The sequence below is a fragment of the Amphiura filiformis genome, chromosome 13 (assembly GCF_039555335.1).
Source record: "Amphiura filiformis chromosome 13, Afil_fr2py, whole genome shotgun sequence".
NCBI classification, from domain to species: domain Eukaryota; kingdom Metazoa; phylum Echinodermata; class Ophiuroidea; order Amphilepidida; family Amphiuridae; genus Amphiura; species Amphiura filiformis.
Genome location: NC_092640.1, coordinates 17,792,329 through 17,815,840, shown reverse-complemented (window position 1 = coordinate 17,815,840; position 23,512 = coordinate 17,792,329). Strand labels below are relative to the sequence as shown.

The following is a 23,512-nucleotide window of genomic DNA, read 5'->3' as shown; positions in this document are numbered from 1 at the left end:
TCGAGACATTTCATTGTTAAATGTCTTACATAGAGACGTGAATGTCTTACCGTCTTATTATAATGTGATTCCAGGCAAGACACATGGCTCTAAGTTATGTTATTATTGAAGACATGTCTTATTGTAAGACACTTATACTACTAAGACACGATGATTACTGTAAAAATGCCCCTTTGCAAACTCTCCTGCCATAAGTTACGTTGACTGGCAACTCTGATTTGTTACTACGTGGGATATTATCTGTTTTGTCAGTTCTGAATGATTATATTGGTATATTCTTTTATCATAGCGGACACTGACGTTATATGCAGGCTACAGCAACTTTATAGCTCAGGTAACTTAGCGTTATTTTGTCATTATTTATCGTTTTATTAAATAATTATAAGGAAAAATATCCGGCAATTTATGAAAGTATCGGCTACCATAACATGTAAATCGACGTAGAGGCCCGAGATATGAAGCCTATCATCAGTTTAGGCTAACTGCATTATATTTATAAAGTCTACCTAGTTTACTTCGAGGTCTGTTAAATAATTTGTCTTATTTATATTATATCGCAAATTAAAACAAAAATCAAAATTATTTGATATCAGAAGGACATCCCTCGTATTCAGAATATAATTTGACGTGTCTTGATGTCCTCTCATGTCCCACACAAAAAATTGCAAAGGTGTGTGACTGAGCCCTTAAGTTGTTTATTTTTATACAGTAGTCAATGGGGACAGTTCTACCAGAACACACATTTTTATATTGTCGTTAACATGGTTAAGGTTACGCAAGGTATTAGCATTAAGGTTATGCTAAGTATTATAGCAGGGTAACCCTGATAGCTATTGATTTTCGTTAAGGCTACGCAAGGTTTTAACATTAATGTTAAAACTTACACATGGTCTTATAAACATTAAATCGCTCTTGTTACTTTTGCAGCCCTGCGGGGCAACCCTGATAGCTATTGTTTTGTGTTAAGGCTACGCAAGGTTTTAACATTAATGTTACGCATGGTATTAACATTAATCGCTATTGTTACTTTGTAGCCCTGCGGGGCAACTCTGATGGCTATTGCTTTTGGTTAAGGCTACGCAAGGTCTTAACATTAAGGTTACGCAGTGGTCTTAACATTATAGTCATTCAGGCCCTACCCTCTATCGGGGGGGGGGGGGTAACTTGTAATTTTAAGTTTGATCGCCATTGTTTATTTGTAGTCATGCGGGGCAACCATATTATACCATCCGTTGATAATTTTGTTTTTTATTAATATATTATATATTTATAGGCCTGTAGGAAATTCCTGAAAGCACTGGAGAATTATCACCATGGCTCAACCAGTAAGTCAATCGAATATATGACATTAAATCACAATTACTATCAATGTTTAGTTTTAATTTGTAATATTACAACTTCCGCGCTTCGTACGGGATAACTTTTTTCTTCAAGTTATTTTTTCTTGTCAAGTCAACGCAAACGCGGATCAGAAAGAAATTTAACTTTCTAAAATTGTAATTTTATCTTTGAGAATTTTATTTCCTTATCCAAACAAGGTTCATTATACTAGTGTGAAGAGAAATTCGGGAGGCAAAGCTAAAAGAAAAGGGAAAAGATCCCGTTTTCCACCAAAATTCACCCCGATTATAGGTTAAAATAGTGTAAAATACCAATGTTTTACCCGCTATATCAGAATCCCAATAAAGCCTTTTTTGGAAGCTCGAAAACTTTATCTGTAGGCCTATTTTGCCCCCCCCCATAAAGCCGGATACATCAATGAACAACATGCAGGCATATCATGTACACTGCTCCGTTCTGCTTTGTTGCGCAGTGAAATAGGCCCACTCAAAAATAAAATTTTCCGACGGTACAGTTCTATCCGAGATACCATGTATTTCTCTAGAGTACCGGTAGGCCTAGTGCATTTGCTTGATTGCTTCGGAACAGTTCTTTCAGAGATACCCTGTATTTCTCTATTAGTACATTTGCTTGCAAGTAGTTCACTTGCTTGTTTCAACCCAGTAACCCAGCATAAAGCAACTTTTTTTTTAGTTGTCGTCTTGAAAAGATTTATTTAGCCGGTTATTACACAATAACATTGCGCTATTGCACAAGACATAACCATTTAGCATCATCAGGGGCGCAGCTTTTAGAACCCTAATCAACCATGATAACCATCGCAGCCAGGATCACCTCCTCGAGTTTCGTACGGATAACCCTGGATAGAGAGCAGTAAGTTTCTTACCCGAGGGAATTTCCCTCGAGAACAGATAATGACAATGCGGAATTCAATCGTACCCTCACACGCGCACCAGATTCTAGCGCCAAAAGGTTACCAATATATAACTCTTCTTCTTCTTCATCGTCTTCAATTTTCGTTTATTGATTTTATTTTCAAACTTTTGCGAAACTCCGCATCCCGCGGGTTATAATAGGTACAGACTGATGTCCTTTCACAACCCGGAGCTGAAAAGATACCTTTATTGGTAGGTTAGCGCCTTATATCCAAATAATCGATGTAACTAGAACTGGCTCAGTTCCTAGGATCGCGAAGCCCTCAAATTGCAAGCGCGAAGCGCGGAGTGAACCAAGTCGAGACCGCTATATATAGAGCAAGCCATCAGGGCGAAACTGACGACTGTTGAGTATTTGCTTGGCCGGCTCAGTGCCAGAGAGGGTTGGTCAGATCGGCACTGAACCAGGGCTATGAACATCTTGCTTAACAGTAACGATATTGCTCCCCTATAAATTATTGCTCTTACATCATGACGCCAAACTATCCAAGCTTGCAAAATCTTTATATATAAACTGGGCTCAAAAAGAAACTTATAATTTTTCACAAGGTCATATCTTAAAATCCTGTCCATAAAAATAAAACAAAATTACACACAGGATTACTTCAATACTCTACTCGAAACACATGTCAGTAACCAAGCAGTTGTCCAACTGACACAACAGCAAAATGCACTGACACGGAACAGCTTCCTGGACCACATTCACAGGCGAATAATTGGCAACCAGCAAAAGAAATCTGAAGAGAATGCATACAAGATCCTTACACAGGTGATTATTTCCCAAGAGTAGTGGAATAGTGTGGAACGGGGGCTGCTTCTGCTTTTCACACACTTTCTTCAAGAAACAGGTCTTGTTCCACACTATTCCACTTACTTACAGATTTCTTGTGTTGGGTGCCATTTATTGGGCTGTGAATGTGGTCCAGGAAGCTGTTCCAGTGTTTAGAGTAGAGTATTGAAGTAATCCTTGGTTCTTATGTAATTTTGGTTCATATTTATGGACAGGATTTTAAGATTATAACCTTTTGAAAAAGTATAAGTTTCTTTTTGAGCCCAGTTTAGTTCAATAATACTTACTGCTGACTCCTCAAAACGGGAACAAAACCAATTTCCAGCTACTCTCTCAAATGTGGAAAAGCTCATTAGTATGTAGTTTCAGTTGCCAATATTTTGCTAAAAATCTATATATAAACGTTTATAGGCCCTACTTTTATTTTCATACTTTTGCCTTGAAATTTAGTCTAGCCGCTCTCCAATTTGCATACAATGCATAAATAATTAGCATTTATGCAAATTAGCTCATTAATTACGTGTGGGTATACATTTGAAGTTCATAGGTAACAATAAAATATGTAAATTTTGGGGAAAATAGATGGGCGCTGCTAAAAATATTAAGGTCACCAAAGGTCATCCGCACAAACAAACATCAAACATTACATCAATGTCACAGTAAGGTGTTTTGTAATTTTATAGGCCTAGGCCGACTCACCAACTCAGTTGATGCAACGGATATCCTTTAAAGTGTCGGGTAACGGTTACTGGAAATCCCAAAACACGATATAGGCTATACGCAATAGAAGTAGGCCTATTATAGGCCTATATTATTCCATAAAGTTATATAATATGGTCATTATACGAAGGCGCAACATGAGGAAAAAACATTTTCAATAACACTTTTTTTGGAAAAGGATACATTTCACTTTAACATGGCGGCACTTGAAGAGGAGTTGTTGCTACCGAGTACATCGAATAGACATGATAGATGCATGGCAAGTAGTTTGACATTATTTAAGGCGTGTCGGAGGGGAGCATAACCTAGCAGTGTTTGCACCCAAATAGAGAGGCATGGCAATCAAAGCTAACACGCAAGTGCAACGATATGGGTTCTCATGAGATCCCAAGGCTTGATATAAGGGGTGTCATTTCAACATATAAAGGTTTGGATACAAAAACGATTCTCTTATAAACGAATCCCTGCACATTTTCCGCCTCGATACACCTAAGCACACAATTTCGTCCAAGCAGCAGTGCTTTGTGGAGAACACAGTCTGTGTTTACTCTACACGGTTGAGTGCATAGCATCATAAGAGCTGTGTGAGCTTCTAGCTGGAAAATACTACATCTGTGATTGTTTTTTTTTTATTAGGTCAACAGATGACGCAATTAAATGTTTATAGCAAGGCGAATGTGGTAAATCTGTTGAAATCAACCTATTCACGCACAAGTTTTGACCAAAATGTAGGTTTTAAAAGTCAAAATCTCAAGTGATACTTACAATATTTTTCAAATTTTATGTCATTAAATGAAAGAGCACACTTATATTGTCCATATACTATCTTCATTTTAATGAACAATGGCCAAATCTCTTTAAATTGCAAATCTTGTGCAAAAGTTACTATTTTCGCCTTTTTTGTCATACGGTTGTAAATTCAATGAACTATGACTTTGCTAAAGAGCGCTTACAAATTGATATGCCCATCACCTGCATTAATAATTTTCTTGGGAGGGGGAAACGTCCAAACGTTTGGTTTTGATTATTATTGGCCTTAACTCAAAAACTGCATGAACTCAACATTTATGCATGGGTTTTTAGCAAAATGTTGGCAAAAATTACATATTAATATTAACTACATTGATTATTGATCAAAACAATAAGATACAAAGAAAATATAAATTGATGTATTATGAAAACCGATTTGCTTCGAACAAAATGCATATTGATCAGTGTACTTTGCCTTACTCAATTAATCTACTGAAAACATGCTCAGAGCATATCCTCATATACCACCTTAAGTTTCTTCAAACTGCTTTACCGTTATCAAATTTGCCGACAAACAATGCATTTCACAACGGCTTTGAAAGACAAAACTGCAAAATTGCCATTCATGCATGGCAACCATGATACCTCTCTCCTTCACTCACGTCACTTCCTAAGCTTGAACAAAACTAACGACATAATTATGAGACTCTCATAATTATGACTTACCATGACGAATATACGAGTAAATTATCACACATTACTGGTGGACACACGATAATTCGCCCAATAAAGACTTAAAGTCACCGACCAGTTCCAAAAATACAAGCCCTATGGAGAAACCAATTCTTTTGTTGTCCATTCACCCATATGATAATAGCAATCAGATTTTGGGATAGATGTATACACAGTGATTTGATCATAACAGAAACACATAATCATTATTTGCCTTTATTATGGATGAGTAACCAAATGTTGACATAACTGTAAGTTGGATATCCACCACAATATAGAATAGCTTCTGGCATTTATTTATCTTCTTAACGCCTCAACAATGGTCACTGACCTTAGTCAATGGACTAAATCTACAGAACTTATCCATGGCAAATCATGGCAAACTCTTTGAGCTGTATGAAGGATCAAGAATATTTATTGTTGGACCAACTATCGAGTGACCACCGAGTAATGACCTAGCTGAATTCAATGCCAACATTTCATTTCATTATAATATCGCATTCAGCCGCGATCTCCATTCCAGTTCCGAGATGAAACTACATTGTAGATAACTCCTCTTTAAGAAAAGTTTATTTTGGTCTGCAGCATGAATTGGAAATATTCTAGAATATGTAGCATAAATTACGGTAGCTTAATAATAATTCCTTAGGCACCACATCGAATTTGGTCCTACAGAACTATCGGTGCCCGGTTAGACTCTTAACATAACTCCCTGGTGATGTAATAAATTGTATCAAGCATAATAATTAATAGTTGCATAGTGTTATTGCTTTTCATTTAAATAAAAAACGAATGCACTGAACGAATGCAGGGTACGATAAAAAGTGTCATCGGTACCTCTTCGGGCACCGATTATGACCGATAGCGCTATAGGACCATAAAAGATGTTGCACCTTAGTAGAACAATGTTGATTTCCCGGAACCTGGTTGTATCAGCTGCATGACTAGACCGTAATTGGCAATAACACAATAACAAGAAGTTGTACATAAACAAAAGACACCAAGTTTCGGTTTCTATTTGCCAATTAAAATGTCCCAGAGTTGATTGAAAAGCATCTTCAATCAAGTTAAAGTACGAAAAGTTCTTTTTTGTTGAGGTTTTGAAAATCTCATGCTGTTTTCTTTCTCGTCAAATCGGTTAACCAAATTATGTCGTTTGATTGGTTTGGATATGCTACCCAGAAATAGAAGTAGATATTTTGTGACGATCAAACAGGATTAATGGGCTATTTCATCTAAAATTCACACTCCCCTGTGGAAGATTGTGGAAATATGGGGGAGTAGGAATTTCAAATGGAATGAGCACATTAGACAGTTCTATTTGAATTTCGTACACCCTCTGAGAAAGATTCCACCTGAATCTTCAACAGAGGGAGGATTAGTTTCAAATGGAGCTAAAGTGTTCATTCCATCTTAAATTCATTCCCCCTGTGGAAGATATTTCCAAAATCTTCCACAGGGGAGTGTTGATTTTAGGTAGAATAGCCCAATGAGGCTAATTCATAGGAATTTGAAATGACCATACGATAAAAGTCACAAAAACATTTTCAAAAACGACGATTTTTTCATGCTTTGTCTTCTCTTAAGGTCCAAGGACAACCAACTGGAGGTGAGAAGGGTGCACAATGGATGCCAGCCCCACCAGAGAGACCTGTCGGGTGTCCCCCGGGTTTGGAATATCTGACACAACTCGATCAGATTCTTGTACATCAGCAGGTGGAACTCTTAGAAGGTGAGTAGATAACCTTCACTAGGATCCACAACATGCTCATCTATCATGGCACAGTTTTTAACCCCAATACATTTGTCCATCCATTGAATGACCTTTGAAATTTTGGGTACAAAAACTCATACTCTGCAACTTGAGGCTACTTTGCAACTTTGATTTTTTAATTTGAGGTTATTGATCGATGCCATTGGGATGTGGCCAGTGTGGTCCATAGTGCTTGTCCAAGGCCCGCTAAGTTTACCTCCCTTATGATCAGCACTTGAACCATATCACTACGTTTGCACTTGCCAAGTCCGTGAGGACCACAGACTCCCGCACACAGGCGAGCGTACCGTGTTAAACGACCGAACCCGGGTTGAGCCTATGGAGTCCGCCAGTAGACATATCTGAGCAAGTTTGTCCGCCAGTCGGAGCAATTGCACTATTTTTTGCTTGGAAGTAGTTCACTTGTTTTATATCGACATATGGGCGGATCCAAGGCGCTGGGCTTGCCCCTCCTCAAAAACAAAACAAACAAAAACAAAAAACAAACACGGGCGTCCTTTCAAAAAACCTGGATTCGCCCCTGAATCGGAAACCTCATTCCCCACCACCCCAGATCATGTGCATGGTTATCTGCCACAGGGGCTAACAAAAATCATGTATAAGGGACGCACCATTAGATTGCTATTAAGGGGCTATCAAAATGATCCAAATGTCAAAAATCACTGAAATTTGCCTGTACCAATCATTTTGACACAGCCTGTGTACTACGTATAAGCACACATGTAAGAATTACGGCCAATCACAACCATGTCATATTGTGACATGACAACAAAGTTGATTCCAAAAGTATAAAGACTATGAAAAACATATTTTAGCCCAGCTTGTACACTCTATGAAATAAAGGTTCTACATAGAACTTTTTTGTCCTCTCAGGAGAATCCTCCCTTAACCTCTAAAAAGGTTCTTTACTTTTGGAGACCCTTAAAGGTTCTCTGAAAACGGTTCTGTATCACATTTTGGGACCATTTTGATGGTTTTGGAACCATTTTTTGTTCTTTAGGGAGCCTTTAATGGTTTTTACTTTTAGAACCTTTATTTTTTAGAGTGAATTATGAACATGAGCTGCTTTAACATTTAAACATAATATTTTACAGCTATCTTGAATTGGGAAACCAAAAACCGATATGTGGTCAAGAATAGCATGGGTCAACAGGTGTTCTTCGCGCGAGAAGGTAAGCGTTTGTTCGTTTGTTTTTCTTATTTGTTTTAATAATCATTAGGTGCATAAAGTAATACGCCGTGAATTTGGCAGAAACGATGTACGCATTTTTGGTGTGACGCCATCAAGGGTCCAAGGCTAGCGCCAAGGTTTATAAGATCACGGATAGGAGACTACGTTTTTACCGAAAGGTTTTACCTTTATGTAAACATCGCGAATGTTTTTATATTATATCCATAACCATAACCCTAAAACCATAACCATAACCCTACCCCTCATCGTCGTCGTCCTATGAGTCATGACCCTGGCGTACTCCCTGGTCAATTGTAAAAAATTCACTACTGCCACATTCTGTTCTTACTGTGCCTTCCTGTCCTTTGTATAGAGATCTAATCAAATCCACCACATGTGCAGAGAAGGCCATATCTTTCATGATGATTCATGATTTTCCATGCTGCACACAATTAAATGCCTTGGAATAATCAATGAAGCACAGAAATAAAGGTTGCTGGAATTCCATGATTTACTCCTTCTGTAAGGATGTTGCCAGCTTCATCTTTCAGCACATTGATCCTGTGAGTTGGTTTGCTGGTCAGTTGCTTGATGTTTCTATACATGTCCTTGGTGTTGTTTGTTACACTGTCCCTTTCAACCTCGGCACGTTTCCTGACCTTTTTTTGTATTCTCCTGCTCAGATCATCCTTATCAAGTCTTTCCTTTGCTTTCCTTTTGTTATCCAAAAAAAAACCTCTTTTGAAAGCCAGGGCTTTTTCATGTTCTTTTGTTTGGGTAGTGTCTTCTGTGCTGTATCTGTAACTACAGTTTTGATTTCTTGCTACGGTTCTTCTGGTTTAGACTCCTCTGGACCATCTTCCAATAGCTTCTGGAACCGATTCTTCACATCAACTCTATAGCTGTCACTGATCTTACTGACATCATATCTGGCAGGCTGTCTTTGTTGTTTTTTACGTCTCACCTTAAACTTCATGGTTGACATAAGAAGTTGGTGGTCTGATCCACAATCTGCCCCAGGATATGTCTTTGCAGACATGAAACTAGATCGCCATCTCTTCTGGACCAAAATGTAATCAATTTGATTCCTTGTACTATGGTCTGGGGATGTCCAGGTGTAGAGCCTCCTTGGGTGTTGCATAGAGAAAGTATTGAGGATGCTAAGGTGGTTTTCTCAGCAGAAGTCAATAAGCATTTCTCCTCTCTCATTCTGTTCTCCCAGGCCACAGTTTCCCATCACATTTTTGTTAGTACTTTGTCCTCCAACGTTTGCATTGAAGTCTCCAGTGATGATAATGATATATCTCTTATTGATACTGTCTATAGCCATTTGGAGGTCATCATAAAAGGTTTTGATTTATTCTTCGTTTGATGCCGAGGTGGGTGCGTACTGCGTATGCTTGAATCACAGATATGTTCATTGGTGTTACTTGTATTCGGATAGTAATGATTCTCTCATTAATTGGGTTGTATCCTAGAACACACCGGGCAACATCTGGGTTGGCAATGAAAGCAACACCATGCTCTCTCCTTGTGTCTTTCCCAGAGTAGTAGACATGACATGATTGCAGGTGTGGTGAAATGCCCTTTTCTGTCCATCTCATCTCAGAAATTCCTGTAAGGTTGACATCATTTCTATCAAGTTCTCTGGTTACAATGTCCAATTTTCAAAGTTGTTTTCCAGAGGTTTCGTCTAGCTTCTCTGTCCACAGAACCATCAACTCCAACGCTTCCATTTGGCTTTGATGTTGGAGCGTCATTGGAACCAAACATGATGCCATCCGTCCTCTCTTCCCCGGTAGCATTTGAGACACCTTCAGGCCTGGGGTCTCACTATCCAGTGCTGGTAAAGGTGCTGGTAAGGGTAACGTTCAGGCACTGCCTCCCCTTATAACCTTAAAACTTACCCTAACATAACCCAAACCCTAACGCTAACCATAACCCTAACCCTAAAACTTACCCTAACATAGCCATAACCCTAACCATTACCCTAACCCTAAAACTTACCCTAACATAACCATAACCCTAGCCCTAACCATAACCATAACCCTAAAACTTACCCTAACACAACCCTAACCCTAACCATTACCCTAACCATTACCCTAACCCTAAACCCTAACCTTAATTCAAGCTAACCAAATTCGTGATAATGCTTTCATGAAGGTAGAACCCGAAAAGGTGATGTGAACCCATCGCACTGCTCCAGAACTTTCCAGAAGATGTTATGCAATACATTAATGGTATCTATGCGTGCTGTCACTCTTGAAGAGTAGCACCCGTGCCCCAATCTACCTAAAATTTCGAAATCCCCCTCAAAACTCCCACCCCCCTGCCTGGCATAAATATTGAACGATCCCTAATCCGTGATGTTCATGGCGTATGGAAATTTGTTACAATGGCTGGTTTGACTATCATTATACAGACGCTTCATGCTTATACTTTAGTCACTAAACATGTTGAAACAAGCTTAACATGATGCAGTCATGTCTACAGTAGAATTCATCTCGACCTTTGCAGGACTTAACCCCATTAAAAGCTATTAAACCAAGATAACACTCATTGAAACAGCTCAACTGATTAAATCGGATCTTCTCTGGTTGTGCACAAGTGACTGTTTTCATGTGCGATATCGCAATAAAGCTGGTATTCATAGCTTCAGTTGGGTAACCGATTATAAAGGAAACGAAAGGAAACAATGTTATGTGTGGCTTTGTTCACGAAATCAGACAATGTCGTGCTTTTTGTAAACCAGCATTCTTGAAAATGAGCAACATAATGATTTTTGACTTAAGGGGGTACTACACCCCTGGCCAATTTGGTGCCTATTTTTGCATTTTTCTCAAAAAGTATAGCGCATTTGATACAGGTAAGTTATGTATATTATAGGGGCAAAGACTACAACTACTGCACAGAAAATTCAGCAACTCAAGGCAAGTAGTTATTGATTTATTGATCAAATACTGGTTTTCCTCATTTTTACTGTAACTCCACAACTGTTGTCCGTGCTGAAATAAAATTTCCAGTGCAGTAGTTGTAGTCCTTGCCCCTATAATATACATATCTTACTTGTCACCAATGCGCTATAATTTTTGAGAAAAATGCAAAAATAGGCACAAAACTGGGCAGGGGTGTAGTACCCCCTTAACACGGTTTAGAAATAATTTCTTCATATTTTTGGTGTTATCTGTCGTTTACATGTCCTTCCTAAAACACAAAAGTACGACCCTCTCCAAACACCTAAATTAGCTAAAAATTTAGGACATGTTACAAAACTTTATTTTCTAGAACCTATTTAGAATAATTTAAATGTAGCTTTTACCGGTTTTTTGTGGCATCCTTCAGAAGTGAGCGGTCCGATACCAATATTTTCGGTCAAATCTCCATTCAAATAACACGGGGAGTTGGCTAGCTATGCCTTGCCCTCACTCATATTTTACAAAAGTACGACCATTTCTGAACATCTAACCTAGCTGTAATTTTAGGTCATGTTAGAGAAATATATTTGCTAGAAGTTTTGGAGAATAAATAAAATATTGGCTGGTTATTTTTCACACAGTGATGTTAACTAGGCAAGTGTCCATTCTCCCAACATACATCATTTGTAGGGGTCACGCGTCAATGGTGAGAGTACTGTGTATTGTGTATAGGAAAACGGACAGTAACTGCAGTATGAAATTAGCTGTAGTGTTTCTTATATATACATCACATTTGAATGGCGCAGTAATATGTCTGCTACTATGAAGTTTTTGTATGATATTTAATTTTAGAGTCGGGCTTATGTTGGCGACTCTGCTGTCAGCAAGGACGTCCTTTCGTAATGCACATTACAGACAATAATAACGAGGTGAGTTCACTACCTACCGATCTAACATTGCCTCTGATTGGTCAATTACATGGCATCTTTATTTTAATCACCAATCAGCATGGAGCTTTGCAAATAATTCACTCCAACCTTATGCGTGATAAAATTATTCTAACAATGTTGCTGATTGGTCCAATTGATAATGAAAACTTCTTTTTGGGAAATCGCCAGGTAGTTCTTATGGTTAGTTCGAATAGCCTGGCGGACACCATGTTGTGTCCTAGTGGCGTAGCGTGAGTCATTCGATGTGGAGGGGGTGGGGCACTTCGCCTAAACGTGAGGGTCAGAGGGCACCGGTCATTTGTCGGCATTTTTCAATGCGATTGGTCCCCATTTTCATTTCGTTTGAAAGGCCAGTGCCCATATGACGTGGCCACTGTAATGTATCCTACATGCAAGACACTATAGTTCTATTTATGGAAATAGAACTTATGGAAAGAAATATCAAACAAGTCCGCAATTTTCAATCATGTATCACGAGAAAACTATATAATAGACTGGGACAGTTCATCAATATCATTGACAGAAGACAATGAATGACAGAGCCAGCAATATGTAGGGGACAACATCATGAACAGAGACGAGGGCACATTCTTTCTGAGTTATATATTTGATCCTCTACTCAAGACCAGCGCTGGAGGCTGGAGTAACACTCCTGGAAAATCAAAAGATCCGGTCCATTTTCCCGCTCCAAGCAGTTGGATCAATAACATCAACAATGATTTGAGAAAGCCAAAAGGTTTCTGGCGAAACCATGGAAACTGTCAGCAGAAACCCGTTTTTTATTTTGCTATTACTGCAATGTTTGAAATTTGAATGGTCCAAAGTCAAAGTGCATCTTTTCTTACATATTGAGCCATTGAAACCGAACACAGCAATGTGTGACATTATAAATACTTTATTTTGTAAAGAAAATGTATTTGAAAGAGTCTTAAGGGAACTGGAATGAGCGTTTCGACAGTATTTTTTGTGGGACATGAGAGCACATCAGACATATCGAATTGCATTCTGAATACAAAGAATGTCTTTCTGATATCAAATAATTTTCATTTTTTGAAATTCACGATATAATACAAATTTTATGACACATTATAAAATTTGACATTTTTCACATTTTTGATATATAACAGTCCTCGAAGTAAATTTTATAAATCTAATGATATACTTTTAAAGTGTATGTAGATGGGCGGAAAAGCCGACGATCAATTGAAAATTTTGACCTTTCATATTGAAGATATGGTTTTTTTCCCCCAAAGACCTATATTTTTTTGTGTTTTGGGAAAAAAAATCATATCTTCAATACGAAAGGTCAAAATTTTCAATTGATCGTCGGCTTTTCATCCCACCTACATACACTTTAAGTATAAATCATCAGATTTATAAAGTTTACTTCGAGTACTGTTAAATATCAAAAATATCAATTTTAATCATTTGCCGTAAAATGTGTATTACATTGCGAATGTCAAAAAAATCAAAATTACTTGATATCAGAAGGACATTCTTCGTATTCAGAATGCAATTCGATATGTCTGATGTGCTCTAATGTCCCACAATAAATACTGTCCAAACGTTCATATCCCTTCCTTTAAGGGGACTAAGAACATGTGAACCCTTTATTATTGCATTATGTTTTTCGTCATCAGGAAGTGATTCGTATAGTACGACCATTCCAATGCTGTGCTGGATGTTGTTGGTGTGCGGACGGCGGTAACTGTTGCTCGCTGACAATTAACATCGAATCACCACCAGGAACAATAGTGGGAACTGTCACGCAAACGTAAGAATTTCACCCAATGTCAAATTTGTTTTTATTGTTTTTTATTTTTGGGCGAAAAAACCTCGTAATAACAATGCACAACAAAACAACAAACTTGTATAAACCTGTCTCAAGGGGGTCGAGTATACGACGAGTTAAACAAAAACACACCGCAAGTTAAAAGGCAAGTTAGCCCCATGACGATTGGCGCTAGCCCCCAAGATTGGCGCCAAGTCCCACAGGCAACTTACGACACCCAAAGTATACATGTACTAGGCCCAATTCCTCGAGCCGAGCTTAAAAGGCAAGTTACTCCAACGTAGATTGGCGCCAATTCCCATCCCGGACGCGAGTTATGAAATTGGCGTCTAGTCTCCAAGCCGAGTTAGGTGATTGGCAAGTCCCAGAGCCGGGTCCCAGAGACTAGTTATGAAATTGGCGTCAAGTCCCAGAGGCGAGTTATGAAATTGGCGTAACGTGCAGAGGCGAGTTAAAAAGGCGAGTTACCCCCTTGAACTAAATTATTGGGTTTTCGGACGAATGATCCTTCGGATTATCGACCTGCAACCCCTTCTCGTCAACAAACATTCGATGTCTTGAAATAGATTGCGTCGAAAAAGTTATTTGAATCATTCCAACGTTGGGTTTGACAGGGCCGTGGGAAAATGAGCATGGAAATCTCATAGCATTTCATATCTTAATTTCGAAAGAAACGTGACCATTTCAAAAGGACTGCATAGTAAAGTGAAATAAATTTATAAGCTTTGCCCGTTATATTTCAGTCGCAGCAGCTGGAAGCCTGAAATGAACGTAATGAACAGCAGTGGAGAAACAGTACTGAAGATACGTGGTCCGTGTTGCCTGTGTAATATGGTATGCTGTAGATGCGATATTCAATTTGCGGTAAGCAATCATCATGGGCGTATGAGCCTTCCCTGGGCCAATCCCATATCCCCTATCCCGGATGTATATCAAGGCTAATCAAAGCATTATGGGACGCACCATAAGATTCCCAGGGGGCGTAGAATATTTTTTGAAGGAAAAACAAGGTCCTTTGCGCAAAAACTCCCGTCACTCAAAATCATGTATAACTATTCAAAAGGGTACAGATTTGGTATGCAGTAAATAAGGGCACTATTCCTCATGTTTATCAAGAAGCAGTAATAAATCTTGGTATTGACTACATTTTTCATCTCAAAACCCAGAGAAGATATCTTACCCTTCCAAGATTCCATTGCAACATAATACATCCCCCTCATTTCAACAAATGACGCTCCCATTGCTTTGTACAGGTTTCCTTTGCTTTCATTTTGAGAATAGACTTGCTAAACAAGGGTCGCCCATGTGGCACAACATACCAAATCAGTACAGAAAATTGAAATGGAAGAAATACATTATGGGAAGTGCAACGATCCTTGTTAGCCTAGACATGTAATACGATCGATAGTTTTTTAACACAGAGATTTCGGACCATGCTTATTGTTATGTTCGCAATTCGTAATTGTCTGTAAATTTGTAGAAAATATGTCTCAATCTAAATCTGAAATCTGGAGAATAATTAAAGAGTAAGTGACTTTTGAGCGTTTTTTCACCACTGTTCTTTGCCCGAATTGAACAGGTTTGTATACAGAACGTATGCACGTCACTCGTTGTGTGACTGTATCGTCATGCAATTTTGTGTGAATTTCTCGCAAACATGTCTCAACTTAAATCTGAAATGGGGGGGGCACTTTCCAAGAAAGAGTGACTTTTGAGTTTTGTTTTCGCCGCTGTTTCTGTGCCGAATTGAACAGGTTTGTGTACAGAGCGTATTCGCTGGCATCTCAGCCGACGTGTGGCCGATTGCGATGACAAAGTCGAGGGGGTTCAAGTTTACGTTGTTGATAATTTCAAAATTTCAAGGAATTTGATTGCTATTTATCTTAATTTAGTCTTACAAATGTGTTTACAGCACTGCTCAGCGTCAGTGCAGTCACCGGAGTAGATCAGTTACGTAATCCAATTAAAATGTGCTTAACAACAAGGGATTAAGGCCTTCGAAACTGCCAGACTGATAGGTGATCTCAGCGAATCCACAGGCTTTCACCGACATTTGGCTCGATTTGACAAAGGCCTTTCAGTTTCAGACGTCACTGAGTGATTGTCCGATTTTTATTTTCAGGTTATGAGCGCAGATTTAACGCAGGAAGTTGGCATAATTAGCAAGCAGTGGGCAGGGGCCATCAAAGAAATGTTCACAAATGCAGACACATTTAGCATTACGTGTAAGTATGGCAAATGTCGTGCAATTTTCTGTGAATTTCAAGAAAATTTCTAAGAAGGCAAAAATGTCCCTTGACCATGACCTACCTTGACCTAAGGCGTCGGCACGGATGCTGACATGATGCAGTCATGTCTACAATAGAATTCATCTCGACCTTTGCAGGATTTAACCCCATTAAAAGCTATTAAACCAAGATAACACTCATTGAAACAGCTCAACTGATTAAATCGGATCTTCTCTGGTTGTGCACAAGTGACTGTTTTCATGTGCGATATCACAATAAAGCTGGTATTCATAGCTTCAGTTGGGTAACCGATTATAAAGGAAACGAAAGGAAACAATGTTATGTGTGGCTTTGTTCACGAAATCAGATAATGGCGTGCTTTTTGTAAACCATCATTCTTGAAAATGAGCAACATAATGATTTTTGACTTAACACGGTTTGGAAATAATTTCTTCATATTTTTGGTGTTATCTGTCGTTTACATGTCCTTCCTAAAACACAAAAGTACGACCCTCTCCAAACACCTAAATTAGCTAAAAATTTAGGACATGTTACAAAACTATATTGTCTAGAATTTTAGAAGAGTACTTTTGATATTGGCCGGTTATTTTTCACACAGCGACGTTAACTAGGCAATGTACTATTACCTATAACATTAACTAAAACACCTAAGTACGAATATTTCCAAACATCTAAATTAGCTAAAATTTAGGACATGTTAAAAACTATATTTTCTAGAACTTTAGAAGAGTACTTTTAATATTGGCCGGTTATTTTTCACACAGCGACGTTAACTAGTCATATCCCCATACTGTTAACGTAGGGCTATTTGTAAAGGTCACGCGTCAATGGGAAAGAGCACTGTGTATTGTGTATAGGAAAACGGACAGTAACTGCAGTATGATGCACTCTGCCTTGCCATCTGATCCATGCCATACCACTCGGTCTTTGGCCATTCTTCCTGCTGCTGCTATGGAGGTGATATTTTTAGCTAAGCAGTCTGTTTTGATAGTGTCCATCCATCTTTTGGGAGGTCTTCCACGTGGTCTTTTCCCATGTACATTGCCCTCTATCACAATTTTGGGGTATCTGTTCCTTAGTAAGGATTAAATTTGTTTGTCTAAATTTGCGATGACTTGGTTTCAAATCTTTTATTTCCTACTCATTTTCTGATTTCCTAACAAACAAAGAAAACAAAGAATTGTTGAGGTTTCCTATTTGTCGGAGAAGTGGCATCACTGGATTACCTGTTCCATATTATAATTAGTGATAAAAAGCTAATTTCAAAAACTACCCATGGCGTGGATGGTCCCCTAAAAAAGACACCCCTCTTTCTACGAAATCCATATTTCGCGTTTTCGTTACTTTCATACGTGAGTGGACAATGGTGGAGGTCTTTGGCTAAATCGTCCACAGTGGGGTGTGGATTTCAAATGGAATAACCCAATGTCATAAATATTTAAAAAGTAGAATAGTATTTTAATATAATAACTACACATGTATAAACTATAGACCTACAGTAACATTGTCATTTTGATCCCAACGACATCAATTTTGATTTTGCAGTTCCGCGGGATTTGGACGTCAAGGTGAAGGCTGTGCTAGTGGGAGCATTGTTTCTCATAGTAAGTGTGTTAGATCAATTCGAAATTCAAAAATAACAACATGAACTTGAGAGTAAAGTAAAGGTTTTTTGTTTGTTTTGTTTTATAAAGTTTCATAACCTTTTATGAACGATGTTACCAATGGATGTACGTGTAGCGTGCCAAAACCAAAAAAAAGCAAAATAGCTTATTTTACATCGGCATCGGAGAAAAGGTTTCGTGTAATCGTATATGTACTCTATACAAATATACAAATATAAAGTCTGCACAAAAAGTAACGCAGCTGTTATAAATACGCCTATAGCTTCAGAACTGATAGTTGTTTTCACAATATTTCAACATAGAGAGAAGGATGATTTATTTATGCGCATTTTGATACCCCATTTGTCAAATATCGTACAATGTTAACAACACCATGGTGCTTTTAAAGAAAACTACCCGAATTTAAAAGTTGCAGTTTACAGCGATCAATGGCTATTATACAAGCACTATAGCATGTAAAGCCCGCCATTATCTTCGCCCTGACAATACAAATAGGTGCAACTTTTTAATAAAAATAAAGGAAATCTTTGAAATTTTGAAAACTGTGATGATTTGTGTGTGTGTGTGGGGGGATGGACCAAAGTAATAATGTGTTGACACGAATGTTAAGATGGGTTAAAAATGTACACTGTGAGTCCAAGTGTTTAGGGTGTCTGTAACAATTTTGGCATTATACAGTAAAGGTATGACACCAAAACACAAAAGTTAACACATAGATATTAGGCCAAATAAAAAAATAAACATGTTTCACGTCCCCTCCCGCTTCCTTTTTTGAGGTTTCTTCAATTATATTTTTATTTTTTGAAATACAGTCATAACTTTTCAAAAATATGTCTAAGAAGTAGAGATATGCTTTCTACAGCCTTGCTGATAATCAAGAAACACTTTTGGAATGTTTCGTGATAATAAGAGGGGATCTCTCAGAACAACAAATAAAAAGAGGCCTCCTCCTTTTTCCAGGTATTATCGTGTGCGCTAAAACAGTTCTAATTATTGGTATTTACACCGAAAAAAATAAAAAATAAAAAGCCCCCTCTTCCTCCTTTTTTTCAAAAACCCGGACGTGAAACATGTTTTGTATTTTACTTGGCCTTAAGAGTAAAGACTGACGAGTATTTAGATGTTTACTGTTCTATTTCATTACTTTTTAAACAATTTTGGAACTCAACATGTCCGATGTTTAGGATCTTAATACTGTCATATGTTTATTCTTTGTGTAATTATGTGTTAACTTTGTGTTTGCTTTGGTGTTTAGGTGTCGTATACACTTAGTGTGAATTGGATAGGCCTAAATAAACACTTTTCAGTGTTCAAAAGTGTTACAAAAACTCTAAACACTTGGATTTACAGTGTATGTCCAACGAAATGTTGGGCATTAAATAGGTTTGTGTTTTATAAACACTGTTTGAAGTGGAAGCAAAGAAGTTAAGCTATATACTGTAAGAACACTTTGAAGTAAAGCACTTGAACACAGAAATTGTACTTCGTATCAGTTTATTTGGTGGAAAAATATAACGTTCAGATGTACAGTAAAAATATTAGTTACTGGCAAAAGTAAGGCTGTGTTGAAAGATTACATACAGTACACCAATCACGTAATTGATATATATACCTCCTGAAGCTCTCATCATGCTCATGATACACGAAGAGCAATCGTGTCAACTATGATACACCAATCACGTAATTGATACCCCTTACCATTTCCTGAAACCCTATACCATAAATGAATGTTACTGTGGCCATTACGTAACTCGGAAGATATGATACACCAATCACGTAATTGATATACCCCTACCATTACCTGAGCCCCTATACCACAAACAAGTGTTACTGTGTCCATTACGTAACTAGAAAAATCTGCCCAAGCTTATAAAGACATACCATTATATTTTTAGGGAACATAAACTTGTAATCGGGCAAATCAGAGTTTGCTCCTAAATTTATACACACAAAAGACACGCTATAGTTGATAAGCTTTTTCAAGTTTCACTAAGTACACAAGTAACTTTGTAAAATGGCGTGTTGTTTTGTTATTAATAGTGCAAACTCTTAAATTCACGGAATAACCCCCTGCATATACCCGTGTACAATTTCCTGAAGCTTTCACCATAAACGAATGTTACTATGCCCATTACGTCACTCGGAAGATCTGTGTAAGTTATAAAAGACATACCATTACATTTTTAGGGAAACATAAAATTGTAATCTGGAAAATCAAGAGTGTTCCTAAATTACACACAAAAGACACCATTATAATTGGTAAGGTCCTGTCAAGTTTCACTAAGTTTTCATCTGGTTTCACTAAGGGCACTACAGTCACTTTATAAAATGGCGTGTCGTTTTGTTTTTAATTAGAGTATAGTGCAAACTCTTTGAATTCACGACTGAATGATAACCCCTTCCAAATCTGGTGGTCTCACCTTAGTTAACCTCTACTTAGACTGTTAATACATACTACAAACCGGCCAACCCTTGCACAGACTGTTAACAAGACAAACTATGCTTATTCTCTTTCTCAGTCATGTACTGCCATACAAAACAAACTCATAAAAATAGAGAATGTGCATGCGCCTAACCTGCAATATTCTAGGCTCATTTGAGCTCGATTATCGTAATGTATTTTGAATGGTGTATCAACGAAAGTTGAGAAACATCACCTAATCGTATGCAAGCCATTTCAGTGAAATTAAATAGGGAAGCATCGCCTGCGGGCGCTGCTTCACAAACGGGTATTTTTCTTTCAAAACACTGCTGTATTGTTAATATTGAACAAATTTTATGTTGAAATATTGTGAAAACAAAGGTTCTGGAGCTAAAGGCGTATTTATAACAGCTGTGTTACTTTTTGTGCAGACGTTTTTTGCAATACCTGCTTATTGTTCTTTGCTTGTTTCTACAATATAGTATTAACAACATTATGAATAAAATTGTTTGTTTTTTTCTTCTTTTTTTTTGTTACTAATCACAATGTCTAATACCAACGTGATTTTCCTCTCCTTTTTTGTTTTCAATGCAGGATTTCATGTTCTATGAACAAAAGAATTAACTGATGATGATTAGCAACAATGATATAATTATCGAGATCCCTCCCGGAGATCTCTGTATGATCTCAGCACTAACAGAGGATTCTGACTCATATATGAGAACCCTTCATCATCTCGGATCTAACAAAACCTCAGAACATCAACTTATAAAATGTGTGGAAATTTGAATCAAATATCACACGCAGAGATAGACTTCTATATGTGACCCGTTCTGACAATCCCAGGAACAAGTTGCATTTTTGACATTTCATGATTTGAATAAAGATGTAAGCACGGGACAATAAGCTTCAAAATGATACCAAAATTGTATAGCATCAATACTTTTCAAGATATGTATAATTTTGTAAATGATACCTTGATATTTTTGAAAAATTGCTAGTCTGAGTAATGTGTTAATTAGTTTCCTGCCTTACACAGGATTGAATAGGGATTATAGTTCAACTGTCAATTATTGATTGAATAAACCTCTTTTTAATAAGTACTTTCAAGGATTTAAAAGTCCAATCAGTCCCAAGGTCAAATACCTTGAAATTAAGAATTCTAAAAATGTGACTTTTTTTCATGGGAATGCCATCTTTAAAGGTATATAAATAAAAAAAACATGCCTGGCGACTTGTTCCGGGTATTTGTTGGAGCTGGTCACATATTTTATAGCTTTTTGTATATAGCAGGTGCAAAAAACAAATAGATCGGGACAGGTATATTGTTTCTGAAACAACGCAATGATGACGGTCAGTAATGATAGGCAGTTCATGTTCATCTGTTAAAAAAATGATAATATGCATACATCATTGATGGTCTTATGCTCTAGTCTAAAGTGTGCTACGATGTGTGTATTTTTGACAACGGCAGACTTGTAGTTGAGTCACGTGAGTACATATGACTTAACTTGACTACATTTCTATTGAAATTGTCCAGTGATTCGACTAACTTAACTCGATGCGAGTTATATTATGCCAATATTATGCCAATAATTATAAAGTATCATAATTTGCCAGGAATGTAATTTTTAAATTATTCCACCTTGGGAGGAAATTTGGTTTGGAATCTGGAGTATTTGTCATAGTTCTGTAAAAAGTTTTAAGCAAATTACTTTGATGCTAATATTAGAATGGAAAGTACAATGAAATTATTTATACAATTGTTTGGAAATATTATAAAAGCTTTATGGCAATACACGAAATTCCGATTCCAGCATTATTCACTAATTGCTTGAGTTCGAAACTGTTTTTGTCTGATGAAACATAGACAAGGCAATAAATAAAATTTGTATCAAGATTGTGGGCAATTTTGTCCTGATATTTCATTCCAGAGAAAGGGGGAGCTTCCCCCTAGTAGCCACTGCCTAAATCGGGTAATAAAGTTAGATAGATTGAAAATTTCAAATTGAATTGGAAATAAGTTAGGTTTGTAATGATTTAAAATATCACAACTTTTATTTGTAGCTCTTAATGTTTGTAAAAATTGTATTTCCATATTCATAAAATAAAACAACCTACACCGTACAACCATGTGTTTTAAGTACAAGCTCAATGATTTTATGATACAATTTTATTAACATGTACAACATCGCGGCATGGAAGACAGCAGAGAGATTAAAAGGGAAGTCACCAACACACAAGCTACTACTGTTTATTTAGTAGATTGATTAATACTGAGGGCACGGTGGCTCAGTGGTTACAGCCTTGGACTCATAATCTGAGAGCTTGCTAGACGTGCGTGGGTTCGATTCCCTGTCCCACCACTGTGTTGCTCCCTTGGGCAAGGCGGCTTGCCTCACCCCACCCAGGTGCAATGGGAAGCTGTTAGGGGTAGTCACAGTCGTTGTACTGATGGACCCTGCGCCACTTGTAGGCTGCAAACGTGGTTCCGACATATTCTAATGACGGCAGAATAAATGTAAAAGCGCTTTGAGGCTATTTACGGCATTTACGGCGCTATATAAATTTCTACATTTATTTTTATTTATTTATATCTGTTTGTGTAATCACGTAATTTAGAGATATGTGCTCATTTGTCAGCTGTCTTCAACATGTTCAATGGACTTCACTTCTACTATGAGGGAGCAACATGTTGGTGCGCTCTGACTATAGCAAGCGAATGCGCGAACTTATTAAGCGAGTGTGACCTGGCAACGAGAGTCTAGCTTAAAAGCACTAACTGCATTATCATAAGAAATATAATCAGTACCCAAAATTATTCTACAGGCCCTTTTTGGAAACGTTCAAGTGTACTGCATACTGGATTGCTTTAACAGTGAGCGATGAATGTCAAATGGTATCAGAGTAGTCCGCAACATATATTCCTTCAGTATATATATATAAATTTTATATATCAAACGTGCATAAAATTATTTAATATTAATCTACACCAATTTACAAAATTTGACATTCCTTCTATTTTGCACATTAAACATTCCAGTTTCAGCAATTATAATAAATGAGCATTTATGTTAAGTAGATATTAAACTGTCTGGGTACCATGGGTACCAGAATTGAGTCCTGTTGAGTCCAGGGACAGCTCAGTGGTATAGAGCGCTCGCCCGACAAGCGAGAGGTCCGGGGTTCAAGGTCCCGCACAGGCAGGTATGTCCGGAGTTTTTACTCTGGAATATCTGCCTATGCATGTCTTGTTTCCATTTGTAAATTCATGTTTAATTGTGCTAGAGTGCGATGCGTATTTCTTCTTTCCCCTGTGTCTGGGTATACAGTCGCTACAGCAATG

General features: G+C 37.6%; 1 protein-coding gene across 1 annotated transcript; it reads left to right on the top strand.

Annotated features, from left to right (window-relative positions):
* Positions 1-263: 263 nt before the first annotated feature.
* LOC140168065 (phospholipid scramblase 2-like) lies at positions 264-21,079 on the top strand. The gene is made up of 10 exons (XM_072191369.1): positions 264-334; positions 1,274-1,325; positions 6,856-7,000; positions 8,137-8,214; positions 11,981-12,057; positions 13,719-13,852; positions 14,614-14,734; positions 15,993-16,095; positions 17,665-17,723; positions 20,761-21,079. Exons 2-10 carry the CDS (start codon positions 1,314-1,316, stop codon positions 20,788-20,790), a joined length of 759 nt encoding a protein of 252 aa, XP_072047470.1. The 5' UTR covers positions 264-334; positions 1,274-1,313; the 3' UTR covers positions 20,791-21,079.
* The last annotated feature ends 2,433 nt before the right edge of the window (positions 21,080-23,512 follow it).